Raw genomic sequence first — 22,526 nt, forward strand, 5'->3', positions numbered from 1 at the left:
CCTAGGCCTTAATGCTAGGCTGCTTTACCCTTTCTACCTAAATAGCATTTAGCCTGACAATTTTTCCTAGCTCCTGCTTTGTCAACACATCCCTGGAGCCCTAAGCGTACATGTCAGGATGTCCACCAAGCCCTCACAGCTCATTGCTTCCTATTTAGTTTCCCTGGTGGAATCTCAGGAGGATCCTTACCAGGAAGCAGAAAAAAGGAGGCACAGTGGCCTACTGGGACAGGTCTTCAAGCCCTAGATAACCACACGTGAATGTCACCTGTAAAGTCTCCCCTAGCTCCTACCAATATATTTCCTCACAGGCCATATCCAAACTAATGAAATGCATGTGTGTAATTTGCAAAGGCCTACAGACTCTGCTATGCTTCAGCAGCTGTCATATTAAAATTAACCCTGAAAGGGCTGTCATTTCTGATTCTGTTTTTCATCATTTCTTTTCATCTGCCTACTGGCTTTGTGTTTTGTATCAAGATAACCTACACCAAACATGTAAAGCAGGGAAGGGTGAGGCAAGGTGGCAGTGGCTTAGATCTTTTTACCAAGATGTGAATGCCCCCCTGGCTGCTCTTCCTGCCTTCTTCAATCTATGTCTAACCCTGCCGGCAAAATAATTCTGCCACAATCTGATCATGTCAGTCTCCTAATGAAAAGCCCTTCCATATCGCCCTCACCCCAAAAGGATAAAGGTCAAGCTCCTCAGTACTGCAGGCCAGGAATCTGCCCCTTCCCCAGCTCTATTAGTCTGGCGGCTCCCCACACAGTCCACACTGTTTCTCAACCCTGTGTGTCTCTGCTCATGCCAGAGCTGCTACCCACAACCACAAAAGCTAAGCCTGCCTCCAATCCTTCATCTGGTGAACTCCTTATTTTCTGGAGTCCAAGTCAGGCATCATCTCCAGGAAGTCTCCTCTGACAGCCTGTGATCCTCTATGGCACTTCTGGGCCACACTATACACTGAACTCTCAAGGAACCTGAGTCCTGCTCTCTGCCTCATTTACCTTTGTATTTCCAGTCTCTGCATAATGTTTGGCACACAGCAGGTACACAATCTAGAGCTTTAAAGAACTGGGGGACGCAAAATGAATGGGCTTCTAAGAGTGAATGTAACTGCCCCCTGGCCAAAGTCATGAGATGAGGCAATGTGGTTGGGTACTTATTTTGGTGGTTAAATCACACATGAAATTACTTATATGTTCTGTCACAAAACAATAAGATATCAGAATCAAAGTCCATACCTGCAAGCCTAAACTTCATACAGCAACACCCTACTTAAATCCTCTTTACACAATTTATCTTTCTTAACACAGGGGTAAAACGCTTAAAATCTGTATTAAGCAGCTCTCAAAAGTAGCTCCTGGTTGGCTTCTAAAGGATCACTTTTAGAGATACCATGCTTAAGAACATTTCTCAGAATCCTAGATTATGACCATCTTGTCTACCCTGAAGTGTGGGATGAGGGCTGCGAGTTTAGGGAGTCATGAAGGAAAGTCAGAGTGTTGTCTCCTGGATGAACACTTTAGACATTTTAAAAAGTGAAGCCTTGCTGCTTTCTTAGAGACAGAATATGCATCTTGAAATAAATTTGAAAATATGGTATCTCAAGAGAAGGCAGTAATATCTGAGATGGGATGAATAGGGAAGGAAGGTCTATGTTTCTTGAAAATGACCATCACAGTCATGGCTGGAAAACAGGAATCACCCACCAGGCTTTCTCATGATGATGATTCTTTCCTCTTTGCTTTGAGCAATTCCTTTCAAGCTATGTGGAAGGCAGCTTTTATAAAAAGCTTTTATTTTTTTGGCCGTACCACATGGCATGTAGGCTCTTTAGCTCCCTGACCGGGGATTGAATCTACGCCCTCTGCACTGGAAATGTGGAGTCTTAACCACTGGACAGCCAGGGAAGTCCTTAGAAGGCAGTTTTTCAACTCAGACATCTAGATAAAGATTCACAAAATGGCTCAAGGAAAGACAGGCTGCCATTGGGGTAGGGTAATGAGCTCAGAAACTAGTTCTGAAGATGCTGTTCTGCAAGCAGACTAATTTTGTTCTGTATCAGAAACAGTGCCAACAGAGAAAGGATTCCAGGGAGAAAGGAGATTCTTTTTTTTTTTCATTTATTTTTATTAGTTGGAGGCTAATTACTTTACAATATTGTAGTGGTTTTTGCCATACATTGACAGAAACCAGCCACGGATTTACATGTATTCCCCATCCCAATCCCCCCTCCCAAGAAAGAAGATTCTACAGCCTTGGGATTGCTCACACACACATCCTGAGGACTCCCCTGCCTCATCCACTCATCTTAAAGCTCCTTTCCTCATTAGAACAGCATTCTCACAAGTTAAGCATGCAACTTCGAAACAATTATATGCATGCCAGAGTCTTTAAATCATAATATGCCTGTCAAGAAGAACAGGGTTCCATCCCAGCTCCCTCTCAACCCTGTATATCAATGAAGACAGGGCGCTGAAGGCCATCCTCTACAGAAGGAAACGATTAAAAGTTAAAGTCAGGTAACGCTGAAATTATCAGAGTTTCTGCTGCACAGTAGTAAAAACCATAAAAACACTACTGTGAGCCAGAGCCACTTGTAAAGACATCAGTGTGCTTCCTAATCACTAAGCTTAGAAACAGCAGAGTGATAATCTCATTTTACATCTAGTGTATTACGGTTCACAAAGTGTTTTCACAGATGCTCTTATTTGATCTTCACCATCAAACTGAAAATTCTTACTCCCATCATACAGGTATCTCCAAACTCATTTATCTAAAGCTATGGCGTCAGAAAGCAGCAGAATGAGAACCAAAATCAGCTTCCTGGTTCTTCCAAATCTTGAGCCCAATCTGTTTTTAAAGAACCTTTGGGAGTTATCTTATTTCTGGGGAACACGATGGAATATCCATCAGGGTAACTTACTCAACCACAAGGTCAAGCATTTCCCTCTCCATTAGTCTTCCTTTATTGAGTTCCCACTGCTTCCTAACCAGTGCCACACTGGAGGTACCACCCTGGAGGAAGGACACGAAGCAAACCAGTTATGATCTACCCGGTCAAGAAACTCAGCCTCTAGGGAGAGAAGACCAGTCATTCATCCACTCAAGTATTTACTGGACACCATGTTATGCTTCCCAGGCAGTGCAGTGATAAAGAATCCACCTGCCAATGCAGGAGACACAAGTTCCATCCCTGGGTCAGGAAGATCTCCCGGAGGAGGAAATGACAACCCACTTCAGTATTCTTGCCTGGAAAATTCCATGGACAGAGGAGCTTGGTGGGCTACAGTCCACAGGGTCGCAAAGAGTTGGACATGACTGAATTCTCTCTCTCACACCCACACCCCGCCTCCCCCACGTTATGTTAAGCAATGTACTAAGTGGCAAGATTTCAGAAACGGTCCTTGCTCTCACGGACCACAGTGGAGAGACAACATGGAAAGGATAGTTGGTATGGAGACCACATACAACCAGCTACAAGCTGCTTCTTGGCATAAAGACCTATGTAAGACTCAACTGCTCATGGATCCCAGACAACACAGAGCCTCAGAAGTTTGGTCTTTTGGTATCTGAAGGTGACAGTGGCCCTTCCCTGATTCTTTCTACATTGCAATAACTGCTATTCAGCAAATCGTAATTAGGCCAGTGATCTAGAGATGATAAAGTTAAGGATCTTGAGGTGTTCATGAGGAGACTAGTTTTATTTTTTTAATTTTATTTTTTGGCCAAGCTGGGGATCATGTGGGATTTTAGTTCCCTGACCTGGGATCGAACTCATGCTCCCTGAATTGGGAGCACAGAGTCTTAACCACTGGACCGCCTGGGAAGTCCTGAGACTATAGTTTTAGAAGAAGAAGGTGTATTTCGGTATTGTGACAACCTACCTGATAAAGCAAGGTTCTGGGAGCGGAGACAGTTTCCTGGGAACAGAGACTGAACTCCACCAAGCATACAGTGGTCCACCAACCACCTTTAGGTTCCTTCTGAGAACTAAGTCCTGGGAAGAAAGGTGAGCCCTGGAAAAGTGGTGTTCTATACGTGAGCTGGCTTGTCTTGGAAAACTGGTAGCTCTTTAGACAACAGGTCAAGGATCTTTATTTTCTGGCTTCAAAGAATATGGCCCACAGTGCTAGAAAACAGGCACCCTTCTCCCCAGGACAGAAGGGTGTCCTGGGAGCATGGTACTCTTACAGAATCTTCCCATCTTCACGGCTATGGATGTTTCCTTCCAGATCGTTTGCTAAAAAGCAATTACTGCAATTACTGGCCAGAGAGCGACTGTTCACTGCTCTGCAACTTGCTATTTATTTTAACCACTACCTGATCTTGAAGACATTGTAAGCTATAAAATACTTCACAACAATGGAGCTCTAAATCTTCAGAGATGTTACAACTGAAGGATATGCATCTCACAGAGTAGTGCTCTGTGAGGCCTGAGAGGGCCTATAAACTGTTAACAGTAACATCTGCACACAAACCAATTAAAAAGCTGGTCAAAGGGGCTTCCCTGGCCGTGCAGTGGTCAAGAATCCACCATGCAATGCAGGGGCCACCAGTTTGATCCCTGGTCCGGGAAAACTAAGCCTGTGTGCTACAACTACTGAAGCCCACGTGCCTGGAGCCCCAGCTCTGCAATAAGAAAAGCCACCACAGTGAGAAGCCTGTGCACTGCAACAAGGAAGACCCAAGGCAGCCAAAAATTTAAAAAAAAAAAAAAAAAAAGCTTGTCAAAAACATTAATTATTTCAAGCAAAAACTCCTAAACCTCTGCTGCAGGACTCTAGCATCTGAACTCCCACAAACAAATCAAATGATGTGCCTCTGTTGCTGAAGAGGTTGTCTAGATTGGTCTATTGAAAAAATCACAGACATACAACCTTCAGCTAACTGTAATATCTGTGCTGGGTCAAAGATTCAAAGTCCAGAGCCAGATGATCCCAACTTACAGCTAAAGGATGGAAGGAGCCAGGTTTTAATTTAGAATGTCTCTTTCATTCACTAATGAGGCAGCAGCTCACCACTGCAGGTGGAAGATGTTGGTAGCTGTCATGGTTCCTGGCTCTCTAATTAAGAGGATCTATTTCAAGTCATATACCAGTGCGGTTGGTCCCAGTCTAACCTCACTCATCTCCCTCGCCTATTAATACATGTGAACCTGCCCGACATTAACATTTACTTCAGATTTAGTCGCTACCAGCGGGACCTGTTGCTCCATAGCTCTGTGCTAATTATCCATCCAGCACAAGCAGTTTTTCAATATAGAACTGGAAGGGAGAGGGGGAGGGGATCGAGAGAACAAAGGGAGGAGGGGAGAGGTGAAGGGAGACAGGGAAGCAGAAAGACTGCCTTTTATTTCAGAGATTTCTTTTTTGCATCACAACATGGAGATAAAAATGGTACAGGGCTCTGGACTTTTTTTTTTTTTTAAATATGTTGTTACTGATGTATGGCTTGCAAATGTCCATCCAGCTAAGTGGATTTTAAAACACTGACATTTTAAAACTTGAGCCAAAGGCAGTCAGAGAGACATGAAAATATCACCTAACCAAATTAAAAGCTTTGGTGTATGTCTTAGGACAAAAGGAAGCAGGTGGATGAAGAAATACTTAAAAAAGAACACACTCCATTTTCTCTCCCTGGACTGACAAAATATTCTATGTAATACACATAGGAACACTGTTCAAACAGCCTTTCTGTATACAATACACCAACAGCCTTCCACTCCGTTCTCTTCTAAAAGAGGTCAGTCAAATGAACTGGTGAGGGTCCCTCCTGTCAGAACCCATCATTCTCCAAGAATCAGAAGCTCTCCAGCCCCACAAATGGTTGTTTCAGTTGAAATAAAATATCAGACTAATAAAGGTTTCACTGCCTGCAGCCCCCCCTTCCCCATCATCTGTATGTCCCCTCCCCTTTTTGGGGTGGTGGGGGTGTTCAGTCAGCAAACAATAGCACTGAGCGGTTCTGATTTTTAATTTCACAGTTCATGGGTCTCATCCATCCACGTGAGGTCCACTACCAGATAAAAATCCTGCATTTATATTTAACGGCATTGTGCAAGACTGAGTGCTGAAGACAATACATGCTCAGAACAGGCCTCCTCTCTCTGACTGGCCCTGCTGCTCTTGGCTAGCTCAGAAAATGTGTCGGTACTAGTCAAAACGGGATCGCTGACAGGACCATAGCCGTGTCTCAGCCTCCCAGCAGCCATCTTGATCTACAAAGGCATCTACCCGCATAGAAAACAAGCCTTTTATAAACTGAAATCAGTTTCTGTCCTGGAAAAGCTAAGAGGTGACAGTTCAAGTTTAATTTAAAAACATCTGTTTAAATTAAAAGCTGTATTAATAATTCCTCAATTTACTGGTCTGTGTTTTGAGGGAACAAAACTTAATGAAATTTAAATGTCAGAAGAAACAGTAAGCTTCCCCTGGACACTTGTGTGGGCATTAGCTTTTCCCTTCACGGATGGCCTACCTTTCAAAGGCAGGAAAGATGGTCACACTGAAGGATACTGAAGAGATGAAAGTGGAGAGAAAGTTCATGGGGTCCATGAACCTTAATTTCTTCCTCTCCTTTATCCCAGCTACTGACTCAAATACAGCTAATGCCACAAAGTACATAAAAAGTACACGCACTGCTGGTTTTCTCATGCAGAGCCTCAGTGGCTGTGTTAACAAGGAGGCCAATGCAGTGCCAGACCATTACAAATGCCCCATTGAGAAACTTAGCTAGTTGCGTCACTTCCACAGGCATATAATCCTTTCAAACTGACTGTGCCCCCCGATTTTATTGCCTTCATGTAGAGCTTCACTGGCCATCCTCCCAGTGAAGGACACCTGGAAAAGAGGGTTACAAGTAGTGCAGGGCAAGGAGGAGGTGGGGCAGACCACCGACAGTTACACCAGGTGTCTGCCTCTGCTAACTTCTCTACAAGCCGAGCCCCGGTGCCACAGGACCTCATCTATCACTGGGGTGGCTGTTCTTGCAATCCTGGCTTCTCTACAATGGAAAATGAGCTGGCTGCAAACATTTTAAAAATGGGCTTCATTCATTCACCTAATGACGGATGCTGGAGTCCACTTGTTTTAGAAAAGAGTCGATATTCTGGCCTCAACAGTCACTTTTTAATAGTCTCAGGGAACATTCCATGGGAAAGTAGAACAATTTTAACTGTGTATTCCATAAAAGTCTCCAAGGTATGGAAAACTGGGTACTGCTCTGTGGTCAAATTTCAGTGGATGACCAAGAGTAAGGAAATGGCCAGGCCACTCTCTTCTTGTGAACACAGCTCAGGGAATCTGGAACAGTTCACATCTTACAGATACTGGGCCTAAAATTCTATAAAGGTTGGGAAAACTAAAAACAGTGTTAACATCTTAGATGTAGGGAGACCATCTATTTGAAAGCCAGCTAAATGCAGAGAGCAGGTTTCTACCCATGGCCCAGCTGCTCTTCCCCAAGAAGGATTTCTGCTTCATTTACTCTCCACTGACAGGGTCTTCTTTAAAAGAAAAAAAAGGGAAGGAGGAGGCATAAAGCTACCATTTGGGCCAAAACAGCACAGGACTTATTCCCCTCTTCTTTGACTCTGCCGCTCGCCCCTCCCCCAATTTCACTTAGAAACCTCAAAGCTCCCCGCCCTGCCCAGCTGAAGTAATCTCCTGGGCATGCTGTCAGACTGTGCTGTCGTGGTTTGATGCCACAGCTAAGTGCTGACTTGGGCTTCTGAAGCCTTCCAGTTATACCCCTGGTGACCTATTTAGGAGCTAAACACACTTGTCAGAGACAGCGCCATGATTCTTCCTTTCTGCCCACTGTTCTCTCAGATGGCCCCCAACCAAAGAACAATCACCCTAAAAGGCCTGAACGTGTGCACACAAATGCTAAGACTTGTGGGAAGCTTGCATGCAGCAAGCATACAGGCCCTGGACAGGAGCTCTTTCCTGTGACTTAAATAACCTGCAGACAGTTTTCCTACTTCAAGGCCATGAACTGCAGCCCAAAGTCAAAGATGTCTGATATCATGGAGTCAGGTGTCAGAGTTACCTTGAGTTAGATGACTAAGTGTCATCTCTGCCAAGCAAAACCGAGAGGACTACTGAGGAGGGATAAAGCAAAACACAGATAATAGAGCAAAACAACATCAATATCAGCGTCAATAAAGGTCAAAATTAGTGACAGAATTCTCCCTACATTTAAGATGGTCTTTCATAAAAATGGCAAGCAAGGTCAAGGAAAGTTACATATGGCCAACCCAAGTACAGGCCTATGAAATATTACAGGTTTAGACACTTTTAATGAGATTCACATAGTAAAATTTTCACAATGTATTTTGACCAATAACTGATAATTGTTCATGGAGAAAGTTCACCGTAGTTTCTTCCTGGTGTTTCCAGAACTTTGTTAAAACCAGGAATCAGGAGAACTCTGACAGTTAGTCAACATGGGAATTAAAAAGCTTCCAGCTCATCGCAGGAGCCCATGGCTGGGAGAAAGAACAGGAGTAGCTCCACACTGGCCAAATTTGTAATGCAGAGACTTTTCTAAACTCACTTAAAGTTCCATGCATTTCATTAGCTTTTCTGCTCTGTTCTTTGCACAAATGCAGACAGGGGAACAAATACCCAGCATCCTTCTGAGGATCACAGCTGGATAAAAGCCTGTAAAATGTATTGGCGCTGCCTGGAATTTAACCTTGCTAGCAATTCCGAGAGGTACCCCCATTCCTGCCTGGCCAGGAGGTACAGTGAAGTCTTTGGGCTATGGATAAATTCAAATCCCACAGAATCCTCTCCTGTTTTGTGCTGTGCTCAGATGTGTCCAGCTCTTTGCGACCCCATGGACTATAGCCCACCAGGCTCCTCTGTCCATGGGACTTCCCAGGTGAGAATACTGGAGAGGGTTACCATTTTCTTCTCCAGCCCATCTTCCCCACCCAGGGATCAAACCTCCATCTCTTGTGTCTCCTGCACTGGCAGGCGGATTCTTTACCACTGAGCCACCTGGGAAGGCCCCTCTCCTGTTCACTTGAGTTTACTTCAAAAAAAGCCTTAGGCACAGCCCAAAGCAGTGAGAGAGACCAATGTTAGGTTCAGGCATTGACACTCTCCACCCCGCAACTAAGACTTTTGTCCTTTCAAGACCAGGAAACATTTCCTGAGAGATACCCTGGATAATTTGTCAGAAAACAGGGGAAGGGCAAAGATTAAAAACCCAAGCTACTAATATATAGGAAAGCAAACGTTAATGACGGAGAAAGGAACGGTCACCATGTTTGTGTCAACAAAGTACCATCCGCTTCGAAGAAGCCAGACATCATTTCTGTTACCCAATCAATGTTTATCTTCGCACCTCTCTCATTTGTGACACCACTAAGTATTATGCAACGGTGAGCAGAGGAGATGGGTCAGTCTCTGGCTTTTAACTAGTTTAGTGAGCACTGAGTATAGGATTGCAAAAGGGAAAGGAGTGTAGTTCTTTGAATGAGTGAGTCAAGTTTTTCATTACTTAGAAAATGTCATCAATCTGCAAGGTATACCTGGAATTTGCTTATTGTGAATTCAACAAGAGCTGTGTGTAACGGCCAAGCCCCTTTTCGCCGATGGGTCAAATCAACGATTTCTCCTTTTATCAGTGTCCATTACACCCCTCAGTATCTTTTGCCTCCCATACAAAACTCCATCTTTAGAAAAAAGAACAAAAAAAGACCAAAAAAAAAAAAAAAGACTTCATCTTTATCCTTATTTGCTGAGACTAGATTTAGAAAAAAATTAAGGCTTAAAAGATGAGGAATTTGATATCTGGAAATGGCAGGCAGAAAAAGGAGTCACCTTCTTATTCTTCTTAACTGTTCTTGAGTCATGGGAAAGGCAGTCAGCTAGTGACCTGTACATGCGGCCTGGGCACAGTGACAAATCTGCAACACCAAAGTGCCTTTCTGAAATTTGGTCTAGGACTTGCACTGAATACAATGTCCTCCTCTTGCAGGAAATTGGCAGAGGGACAGCTGTACTCCTGTCCTGTCTCTTGGGAGGCTAGCATTACGCAGAGGTGCTCTCAGAAGTGTCACTCATTGCATGGCAATGCAGCTGGCCCATGCTGCACTCCCTAGGGGCTTTAAGTCAAGGAAGAACAGTGGAGGGGGGAAGACAAACTTTTCCCCCACTGCTCTAATTACTTAAAACTCTGGCACTTTAAAACTAGAATGCATTTCCAGGAGCCTGTGCTGCATTAGCATAGTAAATGCCATCATAAACTCAACCAGAATTTTCTACCAGGTTGGCCTGCTTAACTACACACCCAAGGAACAGCTGTTTATGCGCTGGGGGTGGGACAAGAAAGCTCAGAGATGGATTTTAAAACTCTTACCCAGAACTCAAAACAAACAACAATCAACTTCATCTATTTACTATTGTTCTAGCAACTTGTAGAAGAAAAAATATACCCGTTTCTGTTAAGAAGCAGGACACCTGCATTTCTAGGGTACCAAAAAACCCCCTCCTGGGGGCATCATAGCAGACGGTTTCTTGTATAACCTACATAAAACCTTCAAGCAAATAGTCTCTGCCTGCTATCTCCCTATTTACTGCTATCTGGGCTTAGATATAGATACATATAAACAGGTGAGGAATTCACTGCAATGTTCAAACCAACTTTTTGTTCTTGTTAACCAGGATCAAAAAGCTCACTAATTCATCTATAGTTATGTCCACCCCAAGGCTGTTACCTATCAAACTGAGGTGATTAAAATCTTCCTCCTTACACCAGGGCCCTCCATGTATGAGAAGTGCCTGTACACAGAAATTTTCTATTGTGGCTGGTGGGAGCCATGTGGTGGATTTTTTTTATACATCCTCCATGGTAACTTTCAGCTTTACTTTTTTCCTAAGAGAGGTCACCCAGAAAAGCTGAAATAGCAACATAGCAAATCATTATAAGGTTCCCTCTACTGAGACACATCATCCTGAGTTCATGAAAAATCCTTTACTTACTGTCTCGACATAGACAACATAGGCAAAGACATTAAAGTGTGCTTAAATCAACCATCTTTTACTAGATAAAGAGTAAAAATTAAAAAATAAGAAGATAGGGGAAGTGAAAGACAACCTACAGAATGGGTGAAAATACTCGCAAGTCATATATCTGACAAAGGACGTATATCTAGAATACATAAAGAACTCCTACAACTCAATAATAAAAATACAAATAACCCAATTAAAATCAGACAAAGGATCTGAATAGACATTTTTCCAAGAAAATATACAAATGATCAAGAAGCACATGAAAAGATGTTCAATATAGTCAGCCATCAGGCAAATGCAAATCAAAACCACAGTGAGATGGCATATCATACCCATAGGATGGCTTTAATCAAGAAGACAAGTAATAGCTAGTACTGAAAAGGATGTAGAGAAACTGGAATGCTCATACAGTGCTGATGGGAATGTAAAATGATGCAGCCACTTTGGAAAATAGTCTGGCAGTTCCTCACAGGTTAAATATAAGAGTTACCATATGACCCAATGATTTTACTCCTGGGTATATACCTAAGAGAAATGAAAACAGATGTCCAAGAGAAAGCTTGCACTCAAGTTTCTATAGCATGATTATTCACAATAGCAAAAAGAACAAATAACCCAAATACCCATCAACTGATGAATGGACTTTAAAAAATACAGGGTGTGTGTGTATATATGGTAGTCATATATAGAATTGTTTTCAGCCATAAAAAAGAATGAAGTACTCACAGATCTTAGAAGGATGAACCCCGAAAACTCACCCAGCCCTTCTGAGTACCACTTGTACTTCTACTCAAGAGCTTAATAAAAAACAGTGTTTCATTCAATACACAGTAGTGACTATTTGAATTCCTTTTCAGTTCAAATTAAGTAATTTATTTGCCTTTATGATCTGGCTTTTAAACAATTCTCTTGGAAACACTTGATTAAGAATTTTAAAAAGACCAAGACGAATCTCACCTCCAAGATTAAAATGAAGGCAGTACCTAAATATGACTTTTACAGATTTAAACACATTAAAAAACAAATAAACAAAAACATAAAACCCCCAATACTACAAAGGCCTCAAACAGTCCTAACATATTAGTGGAGCCCATCTGTAAAGTACTTTGAGAGCCTTAAGGAACAGCAAGAGATTGACATTTTGTGAGTAAACAACTCATCCCAAATATTATCCTTATATTTTTAAACAGTGTTTGTCTGTTATCTTCCAACTACAGCACTCATTTTGTTAGAATTGGCCCTTGAGCCCCATGTTAAGTTTACAAAGCCTTTGGTAAAAATAAATGAAATAAATCTGAAAAAAAAGTAAAGTTCAAAAGCATAGACACTGAAATTGAGTTAAAGTTAAATGTTAGTGGAACCTCGATGTCTGAGTGGATCATTTAAAAACAATACTACACATCCAGATTCCAACACAACACAGCAAATGCAAAAATAAATAAAATAAACATAAAACCAAATTAGGGTTGTTTTTTAAAGAAATCTTTTAGCCGCTCTGCACAGCATGTGGGATCTCAGTTCCCCCACCAGGGATTGAACCACATCCCCTGCAGGGGAAGTAATATTAACCACTGGACCTCCAGGGATGTCCCAGGTTTGTTTATTGTTGAATCGTTTTACTATGAGCCGGCAGAATAAAGGGAGGGAGTTCAGATGCTGTCATCTCCAGTTCTTCAGTGCCAGGCTTCTAAGCACTCAGAATGTCAGAAACAAAAGATTTGTAAGATAACACTAAAATAAACGTATTTTAATTCACCACTTGCTTGGTACTATTCTGACGACAACAAAAGCAGAAAAATCACCCCCTTAGAAGTTCGAACAGTATATAGGTTTTCTACAAGGCAGTTTTCTACTGTGTGTGTGAGACCTTTCTTGTTATGACTCACTGAAAATTAAATATGCAAAACTCCAAGCTGAGCTTAGTTTTGCCTGTGCACAGAGACCTCTTTACTCTCATTCTTCGAAAACCTCGTTTTGGATCTTGCTGCCAACACCAGAGAGAGGAAAGCCGGCCAACAATTCCAAATATAACATGCGGAGGCAAATGCTACAGAAATCTGTCTGACGGGAAGCGACCATGCTGAGGTCTGCGAGGGAGATGCACTTCTCACCCAGACCGTTCTGGTCCCTCAGACTGTCTGCAGCAAAATGCAACCAGAAGCAACTATTTAGGTTCCAGTCAGCCTCACTAGTGATGCCCTATGGTACTCACTTTGTCCCTGAGAACAATCCCATCCATCTCAAACAGAAAGATGGGTCGGCTGCAACTAGAGCTCTGCCAGTTTTCTAATTTTTTTTTTTAAAGACTAATTTTTAGGGACCAGTCCATGGAGATCAGTATTTTCAGAAAGCTAAACAATTATGATAAAGGTCAGGTTCACCAGGGAACACTTGAAAACACCTCTTCCTGGTTCTCTAGGGGCAAATTTAGTAACCCTTACCACCACTCTGAATAATTGATAAACCAGTTAAACTTGGATAAAATTGATTACCCTATCACTTAAAAGAATATGAAGACATCAGCTCCTCAAATTCAATGCTTTAGTTAAAGTCCAGGATTCTGAGCACAGGACAATCCATTCCCTCACCCAGAAAGTTATCAGAGAAAACCCAGAAACAGGGCTCCCGGTCTAATTAAGAAAGGTTCCTCATACAGAGCACTGGCCCCTAAGAAAAGACAAGACAATTAAAACAGCTTATTGGACCACTCAATTCCTCCAGTAGGTTATCTTAGAAAAACCCCCGGGGTTATGGCCATGTCACCAAGTCTAGCAGGTAAAGTGTGCCTAAAATCACTTCTGGAGCATTTTACTAGATCCTGTTCACTGTGAGGCAAGCTGATCAGGCACACCAGAGACTGAAAAAGGACTTGTCTCCCGGAGCGCTGAATGGAGACCTACAGAGTTTGCAAAACTCTATCTCCCCTTTTGTACATTCTGTATAAGAGGAAAGTCATCATTACTATGCTTATGTAAATAATCCAGTCTTAGCCAGTTAAAAAGGGAAGCAAGAGAGAACAGACACACCTCCTAACCTCACTCTCACATGACACAAATAAGTGATAATGGGACAAATTACCGAGAGCACAATCAGGAGTCAAAAATTTCTGACACTATTAACTGCTTGACCTAACTACTCCGGTTGAGATGGTTAAAGAAATACTTCTCTTGAGCTAGAGAGAGTGTGGGATAGGAAGCAGTAAAGTGGGATAAACCTCACTTGAAAGAAGGCTTCCTGCCTTTGTACCAGTATCTACAATGTTTTGTGACTTTTGTAACTACTCAGATACATCAATGTTACATTCAGTACTAGCATCTTCAAAGAGGGAACTGGAGATGTGAAACAAGGGCTGTCTCATTTACTAGGATTCTCAAATCTCTGATTACCAGTTTCCATTCATGGTCTAAAAAAAAAAAAAAAAAAGTAGTCAATGAAATGCACAGTCTGAATCTCAAAAAGAAGGAAAAGCAAAGCGCCTCTCTCTCCTACCAGCTAAATTAGAACTGTTAATTGTTACAACTTGACAAGACTTGGACTCATCTAGTGCAAAGATTCAGGAGTTAGGTTTTAGAGTTTAAAAGCCCAATCTCAGGCAAAACAGCACACTTCCCCCTTGCCTGAGGTTTTTAATAAACAATTTCAGCTTGATTAAACAAATAATAAAGAGCTTACAAAAGTCTCACTCAATATGGGAATCACCCTTCTTGGTTAACATTCACTTCATTTGAGAGGTAAAATATTAACCCATGTTTTAAATCAAGGAGCCTACAATTCACTCTTAATGTATCAAACACAATCACAAACCAAACAAAATCAACAGGGAATAACTAGTAAGCAACACAACACCACCCAGTACAAATCTCTTCTGTGCTCAACAGCAGCACAGGAAATGTGACAGGAGATGGCTTACACCTTATAGGAAGCAAAGGCTAAAAACCACAGACCCTTCCTGCTGGCCTTAGTCACTAAGCAATAAAAATTTTAAAGCCATCAGCAAAGCTCCCTCCAGGATAATCATTTTTGTCCCTGCAACATTACAAGCCAAGATGGGGTGCTCTCCTGGGCAAAGGAATCTTGGGAATGGTAATGGGAGCTTCCTACAGAACTTCTGACCACAGACTTAAATTGCCCAGTATCAGTCATCTGTCTAGTAAGTGTTCCCAAAACTGCAATTAGTACAAACACACAATAGGCACTATTCCACCAACCTAGAGGCGGAATGTGAATGGAACTGTGTAGAGAGCTTAAGGAAAACCTCACTTTATGTTTTTTGTTTTTTTTTTTAAAGAAAAGGCTAAAAATGGCAATATCGAAAACGGGTGAGAACAAACGCAGCAGCCCCTCTCTTTCCCGCTCTCTCCCCAGCCATCTCCTCTCGCAAACATCTGCCTCAGTCAACTGTTGCTGAACAGAACAAGAGCCATCCGAACAAGATGTGATCGGGGTCCCGGCGCAGATGTCGGATTTTTGAGGAAGGCCGAGGTGACTTCTCTAGGCAGGAGCTGGAGTTTACACTCTTCTTGGTCGGATTGTTCTGGGCTGAACTGCTGAGGAGGATCAAGCAGCGGGCGACTAACCCAGGTCCCTCCCTCCCTCTTCGGTCTCTCGCCTCCCCTTGCGTTCAGTAAGTGGGGGGAAGAAAAAGCGCCTGGCTTTCCAGCTCTCCTCTCCTTAAAAATGCCCTCGCGGAGCCACCGCACACAGAACCCCGGCAGCAAAGAATTTTGCAGAGAAGGGTTCGCCGATCCGGAGCGGAGCAGTGAAATCGGCGCCCAAGGGCAATTTTAATTGTCTAACCCAGCTCGATTTCCTAAGAGGCGGCAGCGCGGGGAGGAGAGGGAAGAGGCAGGCAGCTCCGACAGGCAACAGGGGCAAGCGGCGGCAGAGAAAGGGGATCCCAACGGCAAGACCCCAGCCCCGGCCCCCGACGAGCTTCCGCCGAAAGGACTCCGAGGTTACCCCACCGTTCCCCAGGAGACGTCTGCAAATCATATATGCAGCCAAAATGGCGCTGAGAATAAAAATATAATTTAAAGGCGGGTCGCCATATTGTAAACAGAGAAGCAGAGCAGAGGCGGACTCGAGAGACACCCTCCATGATTTCTTCCACGACTGGGAGCGCCCGGGTGCCGGGTCCCTCGGGCCTGGACCAGGGCAGCTCCGGCGGCCGAGGGCTCCGCGCACCCACCCCGAGGCCAGCCCATCCCGGCAGGAGCCCGAGGGCGGCGGGCGGGCGCGCGGGCGGCGGGCAGCGAGCGGCGCAGGGCCCGGAGCTCCTCCCCTTCCTCCCCCGCCACCGCCGGCCGTGCCCCGCCGGCACCGTCCCGGCTCCCCAGCGACTTCCAATCCCAGATGGGGCACTCCGCACTCCTCCCCACCCCCACCTCGGGGTCCGGACCTACGGCTGCTCCTCCCCCTCAAACGGCCGGATCCCGGCCGCACCTGGGGGCGGGGAGGCGCTCGCCCCAGCGGCTGCAGAGAGCTAGCGGCTGCAAGCGCCCGTTATCTCGGCCAGCAGGGGTAGGCCGGGTGAAGGAATGTGCCGGGAAGGGCCCGCCAAGGGGCTCCGGAGGGGGTCCCCAGACCTTACCAGCACTGGAGATGGAAGGCAGCCGGGCAGTGGTCACAGCACAGGAGGTCCCCACCTTCTTTGCAGCTATCGCAGCTGTCGTGGTTGGTGGCCCTGCCGCTTCTCCGGGGCTCCTTCTCAGGCTTCCGACTCCGCTTTTCGGCCTCGTCCGTCTTGGGGGGAGCCAGCAGAGCTTGGATTTGCTGCACACACATACAAATGGCGTGTGTGCACACTCGGAGCTCCCGGGCGGTCCGTCGCCCCCCCGGCGCGGCTTCTCCGTCACCCACCCCTCTCCCCCCTTTTGTCCTTCTTCCTCCCATCCAGGCTGCTCCCAGAACCTTTTAGCCCCCGGAACCAGGGGGAGCCCACCCTAACCGCGTTCCTGCCGCACAAAAACGAGCACCGCTTCTTCCAAATGGGGAGGATCAGAGTAGGGGGATGGGGAGAGGGTGCGCGGTTCCCTTCTCGCCACTTCCTTGTATGGACAGTGGGGGACTCCAAAGCCAGGCTCGGGAAAGGCCTGAAGCCGGGTACCCGGACGTGCTGGGGGAAGCACAAAGGGGCCGACAAGGAGGGGGTGGGGAGGCCCGCCGGTGCAAAGAGATGGAGTGGGCTGGCGCTTCGGGAGAGCGAATCGAGGGCGGCGGGTAGGTGAAACTGCTGCAAACGTCCTCGGCGGCTGAGCTCAGCCCCCCGAGTTGCAAAGATGGGAGGGAGAGTCTGGGTGAGGAAGAGCCCCCCCTCCCCCGGCCCTCTTGCGCTGCGAGCTCAGGGCCGGCTTTGTGGGGCGGAGGGCGGAGGTTCCCTCCCGGCGCTGGGGGAAGGGGATGAGGTGGGCCACTCTTACCTCCATCAGCCCCCCCGACGTGTCCAAGTCGTACACGATCGTCTTGGTCTCCATTTTCTCCCACATTCATCCACCTCCCGGGCTGGGCGCTCTCTGCTCCGGCCCCCCCAACCCCGGGGGGAGGGGGGAAGCGGGGGGAGGGGGCGCTCCGGACCCCGGCCCTTCTTCTTTTTTCCAAACACGGGTCCCGACTTCCTCGCCCTGGCTCCCCCCCACCCCCCGGCCCCCAGTCCCCGGGACGGCAGCGTCCTCCCCACGGGCCGTGAGGGGGGAGCGGCCCCTCAGCCCCGGCCCGGCGGCTGGCTGCACGGTGGGTCCCGGCTCGGGGGGGGTCAGGCCTCGGCGGGGCCTAGTCCCACAGGCTAGAGCCGGCGCTGGTGACCGCTGGTCCGGCCGGGAAGGCTGGCGGGCGCTGCCATCCCGGGGTTGGGGGGATCGGAAGGGGTGGGGGGTGAGAGGTTAGGTGAGGTTGTGGTACGTGAGGTGACTGCGGGGAGGGTGATGGGGGGTGGTCCCCGGGCTCCGCCTCTCGCCGCCGCCGCCGTCTGCGTCCCGGCTGCCGCGCACTTGGCGCAAACTTACCGCGAGCGCCCGCAAAGCCACCCGCGCAGGCGCCCCGGGATCGCCGCTCGCCGCGCGCAACCGCAGTGACAGCCGGCGGCCGGGCTCCCGCGCAGCCGCAGAGAGGGGGCACCCCCCGGCGCGCAGCCGCGCTGGCATTCGTCTGGAGGGCCGAAGCCCCGCCTTTCAGCCCTGCGCCAGCGTACTGAGATGAAAGGGCGGGACTTGCGGTCTCGCGCAGGCGCCTGGGAAAGCTCCGAAGGGTCACAGCGCAGCCGCAGGAAGACCGGGGCTCTTCATCCATTGGTGTTTGAGTGTAGACCAAGAGGACTGTGTTCCCGCGCAGGCGTGTTGCGGATGCTCCCCTCCCGCCCCACAATAACACAACCGACTCCGGCGCAGGCGTATTGTCACCAGAAGGCCCCAACAAGAATGCTTCTCCTTTCGCCATTTTGGTAGTGGGTTATAGACTACCATGCCCTTGGAGTCCTCAGCCGTGAACAGAAAGGAGCAAAGTGTGGTGTTGGCTGGCGCTGGTAGGCTGTCGGTGATAGCCTGTACTCCTAGGGATGTAGTACTGGACTATTTGGTTCCAGCGTCAGGTGTGGCTGGACCAGGCGCCATGTTGGTAAAGAGAAAAAGAAAAGCCATCGCGACGGAAAACGATGGTTTTGGTGTCGCGTTGGATGGCTTCTGTTTTCTCTTCCCTCCCGCTCCCAGCAGTAAATTTTAGCCTGAGCATCCCTGCCTTTAGTAGTGATGGCACCATGGAGGTCCGCCTGCCCGATACAAACCTCTTTTGATTACTGTCTCTGAAAACTGCCCTCCAAGAGAAAGCCAAAGGCTAAGAGTTTGTAATGCTGACAACGCCCAGCTACCTGCCCGCAGTGGACTTCAGCTCCCAGTTTGCAACGCGCAGAGGTCCAAAGGGCGAAGGGAGAGCATTGCACCCTGGGAGCAAGAATCGCGATGGGTCTGGTGGATTCTGGGAGCCGTAGTTCCGTGTGCGTGCGATGCAGTGTAATGTAACTCGGGGAAGAGCGAGATACCTTTCAGAGCTGCCACTGTATGCTGGGATTTGTAGTCTGAAGGTCTCACCTCGGACTCTGGGCGGGGCTTCACGCTCTCCACCGCGCCCGTCCCTCCCCTTGGTGCCATCTACAGAGATGGCCAGTTGCCTCTGCCTGACTGTAGATGAAGCGGTGGAGGAGGGAGGGGCATCATTGTGCCTGACACGAGGCGTTTAGTTGGCATTGTTACCAGGTAGCTGTGTCCTGGCTCACTTTTGATGTTAAGGTATACTTAGCATTCTCAGAAACCTAAAACTGGAAAGGGCTTAAAAACCGTCTGTATTAACGTCTTCATTTCCAGAGCAGAGAGAAGAGTAGTGATTTGCCTAGTTCACATAGTGAATGTATGGCAGACCTAAGAATGAAACATATTTTTTAAATTCCCAGGCTAGGATACTGTCTAACTGCCTGAGAGGAGTTGCTGCTTTGGGGTGGGGGATAGTAAGGAGGATGAGTTGTATAGGGTGAGGTCGTGGGTGTGTGGTCTTTGGTTTCTGTTCTTCTGACTTTCCTAATGATCCGGTTGGTGCCTGGGAAGAATAATAAAGTCCTGGGTCTTATTGATCAAGCAGGGGAATATGTCATGTAGATCGGCAGTCTCCACCCTCTACCAGCCTCAGCAAACAAGAAATCTTAGTGACTCTGGGTCAGAGATGTAGCCTTCAGAGAGAGAAGGGCTGAGCTAGAAGTATGGAAGTGGCTGGACCTCATGTCTTCTTAGGCAGTGTTTCATGCTACAGATGCTCAAAAAATGGATATATCATGTACCCTCTCCTACTGGCTTCCTTTCTACAACTCAGGGCCCAGCCGTGCTGCTGTGTCAGCCTGAAGGTATTATGGGGCAGATAAGTAAGCAACTGGCACATGCCCAAAGAGCAAGGCTTTGCTTTGGTCAACACCATCACTGCAGTTGAGAACAGACATAGGCATTAATGGGCTAATGAGGGAAATACTACTTGGCTCTGTTGACAAGTACCAGGGGAACTAATCACTCCACACACCTTCCTCTCAGAAGTTGGAGGGTGAGGTCAGCCCAGTGGGGCTAGCAGTTGGTGCCACCTTGGAGAGCTCCAGCCCTGGAGGTGCCAGGGGGATTGAGGAGAGCAGGTGGGATACACATGCCTTTGGAAGTGACCTCTTGTGGCTAATATAGGCACTGCATTCTGTATGGGCTGGAACGTCTCCATCCTTCAAGGTGGCTTGTGGTAGAACCAGGAGGTGGCCAGCCATGAGTGGTCCAAGATCTCCGAGTTGGATAACTGTAGAAGTTCTGGTTGCTGCTACCATTTCCGTCTTCTGGCTTCTGAGTGCCCACAACTCCCTATTGTCTTCCTTTTGCTCTTATTCTGGAGAGCAGCCATGCAGAGCACACCTCTAAGCATGGATGTGCGTGATGCAGACCAAGGCTGGCTAAGCACATCTCAGGAGATGCTGGGGGCCATAGAGAAGGGGCAGAGATGCTGAGAGGGACTGAACAAGGCAAACTTAAGCACATCCTTTTCAGTCACCTCTTTCTGGAATCCATGGACACAGCTTTTGTTAAATCAGGAGCTAAGCCCCTAGGCTGCATTGCCTCTGCATCTGACAGTCTGGTTGTTCTCTGAGGCCAAGACAGACTAGAGCCTCACGTTCAGGGGCTCAGTCTCTGATTCCTATTCCAATTTCCTAAACCTTGCTAGCTGGAATGAAGTGAAGGAGGCATCAGGTTTTCTGGGCCTTTTCAGCAGTAAAGTGCGTTTGAGGACAGACTTAGGACTGTGCCAGGCTTTGGTTCTGGACCTAGCAAAGAGGGGGAAGTGAAGCACTGGGATGGCTGAGCATTTGTTTCTGGGCTCCCATATCCCTGTGGCACCAACCTTGGGGCCTCTCACTGCACATGCCAACTGTCACACTGATCTTGTTGAGACAGTAGTCTCTGAGGCACTGGCATGTGGATACATTTTGTTTTTGTTGGCTTGACTGCATGTGGGGCTTGCAGGATCTTAGTTCTGTGATCAAGGATTGAACCCAGGCTGTCCAGTGAAAGTGCTGAATCCGACACTGGAGCCCCCAGGAAATTCCCATGACTGGCTTTTGATAAAGTCTGGAGATGATCAGTTGGTAGGTTTAGCATGCCTTCTGGCCCTTAAGTCCATATCCCATTTGTCTCCCGTCTCCCTTCACTCCAAGAAAGCACCATCCACCAGGCCATTGCTTTTTTTTTTTTTTCTCCAAAAACACCCTTTTAATAAGGAAACAACAGAAATAGAAGATTGTTCTCTGACTGGAGCCCAGACCCCATATAATACATTACATGTACAAAGTAGCCTGCAGCCAACTCCTGGGCCTCTCCCTGGGATGCTTTGACCCCCTGTTCCATGCCAAATTCCTGCACCCGTGGACCTCTGCTCATCTCTAGAATATGCCTGCCACTCCCCTTATCCCAAAACGCAGTTGCCAGGAGGGAAGCCTGACAGGTTGCTGGGACTGGAGGAGGGGAAGGTGGGCAAGAGGGTGTTTTTCACAGCCGGACTGATGTCAGGGGAGGTTCTCCCTCTCTTATGGTGTAGGGCCGCCAGGGGAGCAGCGGTGGGTGTCCTGCTTTGGTGTGGAGCATGAGTGGTGTGGCCTAGGGAAGCCCAACCTGAGCTTGGGGTAGAGTCCCTAAATCTCTTAAGATCCCTTAGCATTATTGCCTCCACCAGGAAGGGGCAGGAGGCAGAACTGACCATTCCTGGGGCCTTAGAGAAAGACTAGAGATTCCCCCCAGGGGACTGATGTCAGCATGCCAGGACTACCCAGAGGTCACTGTTGAGAGCGGTTTTGGCCACTGGCAACGGCCCTGTGAGGAGCACCCTGGCACAGTTTCCGCCGCTGTCATGCCAGGGCTGCTGCATGCCAGGGCTGGAGGGTGGTCACATGGAGGGAGGTACTCCGCCCTGCCTGTGAATTCCAGCCTGGAGGTCCCAGGCCTGAGAGAGGGTCAGGAGAATGCTGGTTCTTGGTGCGTGTGCTCCAGCTGTGTTTGGCCTGGAGGCAGATGCCCCTGACTTGGACCCAAGGAAGGGCCCTAAGTGGGCAGTGGTCCCAAGAAAATAGGCCCCGGTGGGTATTGCAGGCGGGAAGCGCACAACTTCTTGAGGGACTGGCGGCATCTCTTCCCAGGTGGTATGTACAGGAGGTGGAGGGCAAGGGAGCAGGAAGCTGGGAGCTCTGCTGCTAGACTCGGATGCAGGGCGGAGCCGGCTTCCCCAGGCCGCCCCACCTAGATGGAGACTTCATATTCTCTTGTCTCCTGCAAAGGAAAGAGACTTCTGGGAGTTGGAAACTTGTCAAAGGCTCGCCAGCCCACAATCCACCTTCCTGAGGAAAAAGGAAAGAGTGAAAGGGCTTGGCAGGACCCGCAGGGGTACCTGGCCAAGGGAGCACAGAATTGGGTCCTGACTAGGGTGTCGAGCCTGGCCTG

General features: G+C 47.5%; 2 protein-coding genes across 3 annotated transcripts in view; both read right to left on the minus strand.

Moving 5' to 3' along the window:
• The window catches only part of PHF12 (PHD finger protein 12), a 39,438-nt gene extending 21,353 nt beyond the window's left edge, over window positions 1-18,085 (minus strand). Inside the window, exons 1-2 of one of the 2 annotated variants that reach the window (XM_061142952.1) lie at window positions 17,451-18,082; window positions 16,622-16,803 (exon numbers count right to left, since the gene is read on the minus strand). In XM_061142952.1, the coding sequence (XP_060998935.1) occupies window positions 16,622-16,803; window positions 17,451-17,516 (248 nt within the window). In that variant the 5' untranslated portion in view covers window positions 17,517-18,082. Of the gene's footprint in view, window positions 1-16,621; window positions 16,804-17,450 lie in introns of both variants that reach the window. The other variant, XM_061142953.1, reaches the window with a different exon arrangement.
• A 3,234-nt stretch (window positions 18,086-21,319) lies between these two features.
• SEZ6 (seizure related 6 homolog) overlaps window positions 21,320-22,526 on the minus strand; it is a 47,635-nt gene continuing 46,428 nt past the window's right edge. Inside the window, exon 17 of the mRNA XM_061140993.1 lies at window positions 21,320-22,355. Within this exon, the coding sequence (XP_060996976.1) occupies window positions 22,326-22,355 (30 nt within the window). The 3' untranslated portion in view covers window positions 21,320-22,325. The remainder of the gene's footprint in view (window positions 22,356-22,526) is intronic.

Source organism: Dama dama, chromosome 5, assembly GCF_033118175.1.
Source record: "Dama dama isolate Ldn47 chromosome 5, ASM3311817v1, whole genome shotgun sequence".
Taxonomy (NCBI): domain Eukaryota; kingdom Metazoa; phylum Chordata; class Mammalia; order Artiodactyla; family Cervidae; genus Dama; species Dama dama.